Source organism: Plutella xylostella, chromosome 27 (assembly GCF_932276165.1).
Source record: "Plutella xylostella chromosome 27, ilPluXylo3.1, whole genome shotgun sequence".
In the NCBI taxonomy this organism is placed as follows: Eukaryota; Metazoa; Arthropoda; class Insecta; order Lepidoptera; family Plutellidae; genus Plutella; species Plutella xylostella.
The window spans coordinates 6,931,558-6,944,219 of record NC_064007.1 but is presented as its reverse complement, the minus strand read 5'-3'; the positions used below and the strand labels follow the sequence as shown (position 1 = coordinate 6,944,219).

The 12,662-nt window shown below is 38.2% G+C and overlaps 2 protein-coding genes across 6 annotated transcripts in view; one reads left to right on the top strand and one right to left on the bottom strand.

Annotated features, from left to right (window-relative positions):
- Positions 1 to 12,662, bottom strand: part of LOC119691823 (trypsin CFT-1-like) — a 238,995-nt gene that overhangs the window by 23,984 nt on the left and 202,349 nt on the right. The window lies entirely within an intron of this gene.
- Positions 2,624 to 12,662, top strand: part of LOC125490743 (trypsin CFT-1-like) — a 38,036-nt gene continuing 27,997 nt past the window's right edge. For all 3 annotated transcript variants that reach the window (XR_007267886.1, XM_048630994.1, XM_048630993.1), the window contains exons 1-2: positions 2,624 to 2,745; positions 3,140 to 3,273. Coding sequence is in view for 2 of the 3 variants with exons in the window: in XM_048630994.1 (XP_048486951.1) it covers positions 2,697 to 2,745; positions 3,140 to 3,273 (183 nt within the window). In the remaining variant the exon portion in view is untranslated. The remainder of the gene's footprint in view (positions 2,746 to 3,139; positions 3,274 to 12,662) is intronic.

Sequence of the window (12,662 nt, the reverse complement as noted above, 5' to 3'; positions counted from 1 at the left end):
TACGGACCAATGCACAATAAGCTATTTTAAGAGTATTTTCATTTCTGAACTCACGGCAATTTCGCCATATGAAACCTAACATAGCGAGGCTTTTTTTTACTATATTATTTGTATGGACATTGAAGGTTAAGCGATCATCAATAGTAACCCCCAGGTCTTTTATTTCTGTAACTTTATCGAGTGTTTTCCCGTCTAGTCCATAAGAAGCTAAAATTGGTGTTTTTTTTTTTGTAAAGGATATATATTTACATTTTTTTGTGTTCAGAGGTAATTTGTTCACGATACTCCATTGTAAAACCTGTGAAAGATCCTTCTGCAAAAGTATTACATCACTGGATATCCTCGTCAGTTCCACCATTTGGTGTGATTTTGCTTCCCAGCTAGGTGAAGATGTCAACATCTTCAATTGATTGGCCGTTGATTTTAAATGGAGTACGGACTGACTTACTCTGGGTGCCTCACTTTTTAGTTCGCGAGATTCCTTCCGTCTTTTTTTCTACTTCTATGCCTACCTCCTAATCCCTTGTGCTTGGAATCTAGAAGTTAATCTAAAAATGGCTAACGATGGCCGTTTCTGGTATCTTCGGCAATTTCAAACGAAAGTTATGATTTTTTATCCACCGGCGGCGCTAGTTCTGCGTATAATAGCGCCTTAAAGGCGCAGCGAAGCTCTTTGAGGTAGCTTATAAATTACTGACAGGGAAATATAGTGAGACCTTCATGATAATTAAGGCCGACCGCAAAATCGTAACTAAGTACTTACAACATTTTGGAATTTATTACCGATGTAAGCAGTGTGCAGCACGTGGTGCTGTGTGAGTATCACGCCCCCGCAGGCCTCTGGCAGCAGTTTCTGACCACGCATCTGCAAATACAGTGATAAAGTACGTTACAATGAGGGCTATATAACTAAACGCAAATTTAAAATAACATAAGGCCACGTGAAACAGAAAGCATTACTAGCGCGGGTCAGAGCGCTAACTTGACGCCGCGCTATGACGCCAAGATGTGTTGTACTACTATGGTAAACAGAGCGCCAGCGCTAGCGTTGCGTTGCGTATGACGCGCGCTAGTAACGCGTCCTGGTTTGACAAAGACTTTAGAAAGGTAACTTCGTAATTTACGTCTTTGGCCCTTACCATCAAAACAGAAACACATGGTAAACGCTATCAGTTGGCATCAAAGGCCCTATAAATGATTATTTTTTAATTAATAACACATTAAACATGTTTTTTAATAATAATACAGTAGAAGTTTAAAACCCTTTAAACTGACGTTTCTACTTAATTAGTTATAATCAAAATCATAAGTAAGTAATGTCACATAATTTTGAAGTGATAACTTATATCAGAACTCCCAACAAATAACTTGATTATGGATATTGAATATCATCATCATTTTAATTTTTTTGAACAAAATTTTAGAAGTATTTCTCGGTCGTATTGAGACGCATTGACCCTACCCGTAAAACTGTGTACTACGGCTCGGCTCACGTCCCTGTTTGGTGTCGGTATTATGAATATTTAATATTTTCATTGCTCGCGTTGACAGCTCTAAACTAAGCTTGCATAATATGTCGGTGGGTCTGGTAAAGAAGCAGTACCGTATAAAATGATCTTAAATACGCCATGTAAGGGTATGTCTCGACGGTGGTGGGTCGTCCCCCGACGATCCTGTAGGCGGGGGGCTCGGGGGGCTCCCTGACAGTCACCGAGTCCTCACAGCTCCCTGAAAACATAATTATATCACCTACCTATACATAGTCCATAATTTTTATGAGAACTTTCTGATCGCATAAAATGTATGGATTGTATAAGGTTAAAATTGACATTCTTAAGGCAGGTAAGGTAATACATACAAAATTAATTTCACTCTGTTACTCGGGGTAGACTGTACCCTATAGAGACCAAAAAATAGCAATTCTTCTACTTTTTAAATAGACTTTGATTAAGTATGTACCTATAATATGACGGTCGAATGGCGTAGTGGTTAGTGGCCCTGACTGCTATGCCGAAGGTCCCGGGTTCGATTCCCGGCTGGGGCAGATATTTGTTTAAAGACAAATATTTGTACTCGGGTCTTGGGTGTTGATATTTATATTTAGTATGTATCTATCTATGTATTTGTGTAGATATATCAGCTGTCCGATACCCATAACACAGGCTCTGCCTAGCTTGGGGTCGGATGGCCGTGCGTGAGATGTCCCCACATATTATCATATTATATTATCAATATGTATACATAGAAATAAAAATTGATAAGGTTACATTTTTTATCTTTAAAAACTGAAGAGGCTAAGTATAAAGTACCACATAGATCAAGATATCTACCCAGTTTTACTATACCATACTTAGCTACCCTAAATAATAAAGCTTACCATTGTAAAATACCACAGTCATAATTAGTAACTTCATACTGAAACCCATCACTTTCCTGTTTTCCAGTCTCAAAAGTAAGTAAAAATTTCGATGGCCAAGCCATGGCCATCACAATTTTATTGATCATAGTTTTTAAAGTGCAGGCGGTTTCAATAGTGGTAAAATGTACAACTATTGCAACTCCTTGTACTTTTATATCCGTCCTCATTGCATCACCGTAGACAAGTTAAAAAGCTACAATAAATAAAATTGCGATGGCCATGGCTTGGCCATCGCAATTTTTAATTACTTTTGAGACTGGAAATAAACAGGAAAGTGATGGGTTTCAGTATGAAGTTACTAATTATGACTGTGCTATTTTACCATGGTAAGCTTTATTATTTACGATAGTTAAGTATGGTAAAGTAAAATTGGGTAGATGTTTATACATATGTGTGTATGTGGTACTTTATACTTATCTCCTTCAGTTTTCAAAGGTAAAAGAATGCAACCTAACCAATTTTTATGTATTCATATAGTAGGTAGGTATTTACTTAATCAAAGTCTATATAAAAAGTAGAAGAATTGCTATATATTTGCTACCTATAGGGTACAGTCAAACCCCAGTAAAAGAGTGTTTTTTTTTCTTCAACAATAAAGGTAAGTATGTATATTTACCCTGCCCTAAGAATGTAAATTTTAACCCTATGCGATCAGGAAGTTCTCATAAAAATTATGGACTACGTAAACGGTACGGTAGGTATATAATATTATGTTTTCAGGGAGCTGTGAGGACACGGTGACTGTGAGGGAGCCCCCCGCACCCCCGGCGCCCCCCACCAACAGGATCGTCGGGGGACACCCCACCACCATCGAGACATACCCTTACATGGCGTATTTAGTCTCACATTATACGGTACTGCTGCTTTACCAGACCCACCGACATAGTATGCAAGCTTCGTTTGGAGCTGTCAACGCGAGGAATGAAAAATTTAAATTTTCATAATACCGACACCAAACAGGGACGTGAGCCGAGCCGTACAGTTGTAGGGTCAGTGCGGTCTCAGTATGTCCGACAAATACCTAGGTACTTCTAAAATTTTGTTAAAAAAAATAAAAATGATGAAGGTATTCAATATCCATAATGCAAGTAATTTGTTGGGAGTTCTAATGTAAAGTTATCAGATCATTTCAAAATTATGTGACATTACTTACTTATGGTATAACATGATAGAATAGAATGCAAATTTTATTTATTTCAATAACTTAGTCTACCCTTACAGCTAAGCCAATTCGACAAGTTTACAATAAAAATATAACACTAAAAACAGAAATTAAGTACTTAATATAAATAGGTATTTAAACTAGGTAAGATATATGTGAACTGCCTCTCAGTACATGTAAACACGTCTATTTGGTCGGCGAGCTCGTTGAGACGGTGCAGTGCGCGCGTCAGCGGGGCCCGCTCCAGTAATCTTGTTCGGCCACACGATACAGTCAGTAAACGCGGCTGACGGCGCCTATATACGAACTCATTTGGTACGGACAATTCTATAGTTTTTAAAACATCCATGTTTGTGATTTTGCCGGTTAGTACTTTCCACAAATATTTTACCAAAGTAAGTTCCCTCCTAACCCTGAGCTCATAATATCCGACCATGCCCAGTATAAACAAAGTGGGATACATGAGTGGGTAGAAAGGATACTTGGTGGTTTACAGGTATAACTTGTTGTACAAAAACCTTAAAAAAATATTTTGTATTCGTTCTAGCATTCCTACATATTTAGCTTCATGCGGAGCCCAAATAATTGCATTATGCTCCATTGCGCTCCTCACCAATGAGTTATATAAAATGCGTATCGCACTTACGTTAGTAAACCCTTGGGCTCTCCTGAGTACAAATCCTAGGTTCCGAAACGCCCTTTTGCATACTTCTACGATATGGTCTCCAAATGTGAGTTGTGAATTAAATATGTTATGTACCATTGGAGTGCTATTTACGCTGTATGTGTACTGGACAGGTTCCTGAGCCCTAGTAAATGAGAGCACTTTACACTTAGAAGCGTTAAATTCAAGGGAATTATCTTTTGCCCACTGCACTACCCGATCGATGTCATCCTGTAGCCGCTCAGCATCTTCTGGCGTATGAACCGTGGCTGCCAACTTCAGGTCATCCGCAAATAGCAAGCATTTAGCGTGTTTCACTACTTTGGGTAGATCATTAATTAATATTAAAAATTCTAGCAGCCCAAGGCTACTACCCTGGCTTACTCCCGTTAGGGTGCTATACGGGTCTGATTGCCAATCCTTATACTCCACATACTGCTGCCTACCTCGCATGTAACTGGCAAAGAACTTTAAAAGTTGTGTCGTGCAGCCTACCGTAGCCAGCTGCCTTAGCATAGCAGAGCATCGTTATCCACCAGATCAAAGGCTTTCCGGAAATCGAAATACGCTGCATCAACTTGAGCTCCGGCATCAATAGCCGGCACAACATATGTCATGTAGCTGAGTAGGTTGCTGGTGGTACTACGGCCAGCCCTGAAACCATGCTGCGCATCATCCAGTTGAACCCTTACTTGTTCGCTGACACTCTTTTGTATAGCCGATTCAAGCACTTTCCCAGGAGCAGAGAGGACAACAACCGGTCTGTATCCATCCGCTTGGTTGCTGGTTCCTCCCTTCGGTACTGGAATCACCCGTGTGATTTTCCACCTATCCGGGAATGTGGAATTTCCTAAGCATAAATTAAATATATGCCGAAGTGGCTGTGCTAAAACCTGCCTTGCAAATGTATTTATCCCAGATATTTACTCGCGTATAAATATTATTCCGGTATAGTTTCTCGTGAACGTGATGTTTGTATTGCTACCAATAAAGTATCTAAGACGAAAAAATTCGCTAAATACAATTTTAAAAAGGCTGATTATTCCATAGTTAATGAAAAACTTAGTCAAATTGATTGGCAGTCATTATTGGAATCTTGTGACAATGTGGATAGTATGGTGGCAGTATTTTACTCGTCGGTTGAATCTATAATCGAAAATAACATACCTAAGGCCAGGTCTCGTTCAGGCAACCATCCCTCTTGGTTTAGTACCTCATTGATAAAAATGCTACGTGGACAGGAAACGTCTTATTTTTAAGAAAACTAATAATCCGCGTGACCGTTTAGAGTTTGAGTTACTTCGGTCAAGAGTTCATAATAAAATCAAGATCGACTATAGACATTTTCTGGAGTCAGTGGAGCTCAGCCTAGTGAATTGTCCTAAAAAGTTTTGGTCATTTGTTAAGGAATCGCAGCATGGTAAATCAGAATATCCTTGTAGTATGAGTCTTGGAGATACAACTGTTGATAGCAATAAAGAAATTTGCGACCTTTTTGCAAGTCATTTTTCTGAGACTTTCATGCCGGTGGCTCATACATCTGGTGATTCAATTGGGAACGAATCCAATTCCTCAACTCTCTGCAAATTTAAAGTCACTGAAAATTCCGTCCTAAAAGCTCTGGGATCTCTCGACCCCAGTAAGGGAGCAGGCCCTGACGGGATCCCGTCTGTATTTGTCAAAAGATGTTCGAGAAGTTTAGCACTACCTCTATCATTAATTTTCAATCGGTCTATGAAAACATCTACTTTCCCTAAACTCTGGAAAGAAGCTATGGTGGTACCTATTTATAAAAAAGGCGATGCTTCTAATGTTGGAAATTACAGACCTGTTTCACTTTTAGCAATATTTTCCAAGGTCTTTGAGAGTTTGGTTTATCCTGTGTTACATGGTCATGTGAAAACGTTACTTTCTCCTCTGCAACATGGTTTTGTGCCTAGAAAGTCGACAACAACAAATCTATTGTCCTTTATTACCGATCTCACATACTCTATTGATTCTGGTAACCAAACTGACACAATCTACACAGACTTCAGTAGCGCCTTTGATAAGGTTGATCACAATATTCTATTGCATAAAATGCGCTATAACTTTGGGATTACTGGTGAGATGTGGGGTTGGTTCAAATCTTATCTGACAGATCGTAGCCAACGCGTAGCCAAGGATGGTTTCTGCTCAGAGCCATATTTTTCTACATCAGGTGTACCTCAGGGCTCGCATCTTGGGCCCTTATTATTTAATATATTTATCAACGATATTGTATCAGTAATCAAGCACAGCAAATGTCTTCTATTTGCTGATGATCTTAAACTCTACAAACAAATAAACTCTGAAACAGACTCTCAGCTACTGCAGAATGATTTGGAAAACATAAACAACTGGTGCACCATTAACCATATGAAATTAAATGCAAGCAAATGCTTCCATATAAAATTTACTCGCAAAAGACTCCCCTTGTTATCTCATTATACTCTGGATGCCACTGTTTTGCAAGAAGTTAATACGATAAGGGATTTGGGCATCATTCTTGATTCGAAATTGAACTTTATCAGCCATATAGAGCATGTTGCTAAGTCAAGCAACAAAATGTTAGGCTTCATTAAGCGCATAGCTAAAGGATTTAAAAGGATTCAAAGTTTTAAAACACTTTACAATGCCTTAGTTCTATCACGTCTCGAGTACGGCTGCCAGATCTGGAACCCTTCATACCAGGTGCACATCGATCGACTGGAAAGAGTACAAAGATCATTCACTAGGTTTCTAGCATTTAAATCCAGTAATTCTAATATTAATACTCGCTGCTCCTACGAGGATAGACTAAGCTACTTCAAAATGCATTCTCTTAAACATAGACGAGACTACCATGACCTTAACTGTCTGCATAAATTGCTGAGTGGTACTATGTCTGAGCCCAACTTATTGATGGAAATTAATTTCACAGTGCCCAAACATAATCACCGAAAGTGTAGGGAAACAAAAACATTTACTCCTTCTTTCTCTCGAACCCAACTTGGTAAATTTTCCCCGATAAACCGGTTTGAAAGGTGCTACAATGAGTTAGAATCGAAATATAACTTAGATATTTATAATGACTCCCCTATTGTTTGGAAGAAGAAACTGCTGCAACCATCATTATCACCATTAATTTTCAAATAATACTAATGTAACATAATTTTTCAAATTTGATTTAATTTTATTTTATTTTAGACATTCTTAATAATTATTATAAATCGATTTTATTTGTATATATTCTTAATTTATTTTTAATTCATTTTAGCAATTTAGGTTTGTAAATATATGTATATTATAATTCTTTTGTACATGGCCTTAAATATTGTATATTTTAGTTTAGATTTTGCATGTTAACAATAATTTTATTTAAATTTTAAATTACTGTTTACGTTAGTCCTATTGAATGCTGTTGCACGCCTGTAATTGGTGCATAGATAGAATAATAATACTAACCTTTAATTATGTCTTGATAATGTATGATCATATGTGCTGTTGGTGTGTCTATTTTTGTAAAATAAAAATAAAAAATAAAAATGTTTGGACGAATCCTACGAATTTTACGTGTAATAAAAAACTATTCTATTCTATTCCACCCTTAAAATCAATTAAAAAATTTATGTACCTACCTAAACAGGATGTTGTTAACTAGTTCCCACGAATATTCCGAGGAATGTTTTTTGATAGGTTGGCAGTTATCATGCGAAAGATACAACAACCCGAAATCATTGATCAAAAATCTTTTGAAAGAATTATTATGCCCCCTCGATTATGCTCCACAACTGCCGCAGCTTTAAGAAAATTATCCGACAACATTTCTAAAAATCTTAGAATAAATAAAGTTGATAAAGTGAAATTAATACACAAGGTCTGGTCGCCGTATCCTACAACGGTAAAATGGCTAAGTGCGACTCATGTAACAAGATGATGGATGCTAACAATAGCATAACATGCACTCAAGCATCTTGCACGAAAGGACTGCACTTTGCCTGCATGAACCCATCTATAAAGGATGATAAGGAACAACGACTGACCTGGAAGTGCCCGTCATGCAAGGTGAAGGAGCCGCGCGCCAACCGGGACAATACGCCCATCAGGTCATCTAAAGACGATGGGAAGGGCAGCAGCGCGGAGAATGTCACTGTACGTCGAGGTACCCAGCAGCAGGATAAAAAACAGCAGCAGGACTTCTTAGCAAGTATGAGAGAAGAAATTCTGAACACCATACGAAGCGAATTACCTAAAGTCGTACGCACTGTTATCTCTGATGAATTGCGCCCAATGAACAGCCTCATTAAAGAACTTGAGAAATCGGTCCAAGCCATGAGTGGTATGTATGACTCCATCAAAAAAGAAATGGACTCCCAAGCTTCGCAAATGCAGAAACTTAAGGAAGAGATCCTGTCCCTGCATGAGAGTGTCAACGAGCTGCACGGACGCCTTTCAGACCTAGAGAATGACTTCTCAAAGCAGGAGCAGTGGGCTCGTATCAAAAATATTGAAGTCGTCGGTGTGCCGGAAAACAATAAGGAATCACTTTCACACATAATTGGAATGCTTGCTGAGCACACGGGAGTGAAGGTGACAAGTGACGACCTGGTGTTCGTGAACCGCGTGCAGGCGAAGCGCGCTGGCGGCGGCCGTCCCAGGGCCATTGTGGCGCAGTTCAAGGAACGAGCTACCAAGGACACCCTACTGTCTGCCTTCAAAAAGTGCCGCAGCATTACCACTAAAGACATAGGAATGGACGGTGATCACCGCAAGATTTACATTAACGAGCACCTTACTGTTAAGAACAAAGTTCTGCTATCTAAAACAAAAGACCTCGCCAAGGAGGCAGGGTACAAGTTTGTATGGTCAAAAAACTGTCGAATTTACATGAGAAAGTCAGAGAACTCTCCGTTTATTCTTATCACCAAAGAATCAGACTTGAAAAGCATTGTAAAATAAATAGTAATCTTAACTTTTGTTCTTATCATAAGTACAATACATCCATAATAATTATTAACGTAAATAACATAACATACACATCACACACATCACACAATAAAACTTACATTCAAATCAAAACAACGCATACAATATATATACTTACTATTACTATTATTCAACATAACCGTTTATCTATAATACTCACGCTGCCGCTGGCATGTAGTTTGTCTCGGCTCCTGTGCCTACAGGCAACAATGTTACCCCACATTAAACTTTATTGTATAGACTATAGGATGTTTTTTCTTACTCAATAATGAATAAATTACAACTTTTTTACCAAAACGTACGTGGACTACGAACGAAAACTAATCAGTTTTATAATAATGTTTTAGCCTCCACTCATGACATAATATTAATTACTGAATCCTGGTTATGTGATGGCATTTTGGACTCTGAGCTGACTGACAATAGGTACAATGTATTCCGTCGCGACAGGGGCTCGCTTGGCGGGAGCGTGATGGTCCTATGTTCGTCGCAGCTCAGTGCGCGGGCCAGGCCGGACTGGCAGCGCGACGATCTCGATGTCGAGTGTCTATGGGTAAGTATAAATGGCCGTGCCCTTGGCTCGGAAAAGGATCTGCACATCGGGCTGGTTTACATGCCGCCAGATCGAAAGTTGCCATCTCGCCTCACTAACCTAAGCGAATGGATCACTCCTCTTGTAACTTCATGTCCAAATGATAATTTTTTATTAATCGGGGACTTTAATTTAAGCCTTGTGCGCTGGGAAAATAGCGGTCCTACTTACTTAAAAAAAGGGACAATCGAATTACAAAATTCGACCACTGATTTAATTAACCACACAAATTTCCTAGGATTTAGTCAGTACAACAGGTTTACCAATGTATCTGGCAACACCCTGGACCTTGTTTTCTCAAACTTCCCATTGAATATTTCTGCTTCCGATAGTCCCTTGGTAAAAGAAGACCCTAGCCACACTACACTAAGTATAGATGCGTCTGATTTAAAGTTTTCTCCTCTCCCTAAAGTACCTCGCCTTAAGTATCTATTTAGAAAAGCCAATTACGATCTCATAAACAAGGAACTTGAAAATATCAAATGGAACGACCTATTACATGTTGGCACCGTTGATGATTCTGTAAATGTTTTTTATAACATAGTTAATGACTTAATTGATAAATTTGTTCCCAAAATATTAGGTAATGTTACAAAGCGATATCCAGTATGGTACAGTAGAGCGCTTATATGTGTTATAAAGGAGAAAACTAAAGCCCATAATAATTGGAAAAGATATAAAAATCCCTTAGACTATGACACTTTTAAAATGCTCCGTACTAGGCAAAAGTCACTACAGCAGCAATGTTACAGAGATTATATTATAAGATCACAGGAGGCGATAAAAACACATCCAAAATTAATATGGAATTATGTGAACTCGAAAAGAAAATCGAATACTGCATATCCCAGCACTATGTTCACTGACGGTAAAATCCTCGGTACCGATATCGAAATATGCGAAGCCTTCAGTAAATTCTTTGAGAATATGTTTATCCAACCCGCGCCTTTCTACGACAATGATAGATCTAAAAGATCATATAATAATACTGTGAGCACATTCAATGTAAATGAGGACCTCGTTCAAAAATTACTTTTAAATCTAGATGTGAGTAAAGGCCCGGGCAGCGATGGTATACCACCAAGCTTCATAGTAAAGTGCGCTAAGTCCCTATCAAAACCCTTGACTATTATCTTTTTCCGTTCCATAAGAGATGGTATATATCCTTCCCGATGGAAAGAAGCTCACATTGTGCCTGTCCATAAAAAAGGCTCAAAAACTACTATAGAACACTACAGGCCAATTTCTATATTGAACATTTTCGGAAAAGTTTTTGAAAAAATTGTATATGACAATATATACCCAGTAATTATGCAGGGAGTCCCTAATGAACAACATGGATTTGTCAGGGGTCGATCTACTACATCTAATCTTTCTGTTTTTGTTAGTGATGTCTTGCAGGGCATGAGTTCTCATGGTCAGGTTGACGTGGTCTACACGGACTTTGAAAAAGCTTTTGACCGTGTGGACCACGTCATCCTGTTGAAAAAACTTCAGGAGCTTGGCATTCATGGTGACTTGTTGCGTTGGATACGGTCGTACGTCACGAATCGCCAGCAGGCAGTGGTCGTGGGAGGATGCAGGTCTAACTTTATTCATGTTCCCTCGGGTGTACCGCAGGGTTCTCTGCTGGGGCCTTTGTTGTATGCTGCTTTTCTATACGATATTAATGAATGTTTTGAACATTCAAAGTTTCTGCTTTATGCTGATGATAAGAAGGTCTATCTCGAAATCAAAAACATCGAAGATTGCGTTAAATTGCAAAGAGATCTGAATAATCTTAGCGTGTATTACCATAAAAATAGAATCGGTGTGAATGTGGCAAAATGTCAACAAATTAGTTTCAGTAGACGCAATAAAACTATAGAGTTTAATTACACCCTAAACAATAACAAGTTAACTAAAATATCATCTGTAAGAGATCTCGGTGTTATACTGGACGCTAAACTCACCTTCTCAGCACACATTGAATCAATAGTCAATCGAGCGTACAGAAATCTTGGCTTCGTTATTAGAACTTGTAAACCGTTTACTGATGAAATGTGTGTCAGAATGCTATACTTTGCATATGTACGTAGTACATTAGAATACTGTAGTTCCATCTGAAACCCCCAATATATAATTTACGATCACAGCATCGAAAGTATTCAACAGAAATTTGTTAAATATTTAAACTTTAAATTCACCAAAGTTAGCCAAGATTACACGGAATCATGTATGCATCATAAGTTAATGACGCTTCATAATAGACGGTTACTATGTGACATGTCTCTCCTGCATGATATTTGTTCTGGGGCCATAGACTGCCCTACACTGGTAAATAACATATTGCGATTTCTAGCTCCTTCGCTGCGTACGAGAAACACAAAGCAAAAACTTTTTTACGTCCCTACTGTGCGTACAAACTACGCCTCAAACTGTGTAAATTTTAGATTACCAAATACTTACAATAATAAATTCTCTGTAGTAGATATCTTCCACTTGTCTAAAAATGCTTTTAAAAACCAAATAATCACCATATTAAATTACAAATTATAACCATACGAACTCCTGAAATCCAATCAAATTCACCCGGTGAATGTAACCTCTCCCTTATACTCTTATCAATTTGTAATTAAGTATAAGTTAAAGGAGAACGGCAGTCCTCGTACCGCCAATTTTTTGGAGCGTTTCAGAACCATGTTTTCACCATTTATTAATACAGTGTAGATAAGGTATTTTCAGTATTTACAATATTTTTAGAAGTCGGGGGAAAAGAGAAAAATATAAACGAATAATATTTAAATCTAAGGATAATGGAACGTAAAAACAAACATACAGAGAACGGAACGTAACAACT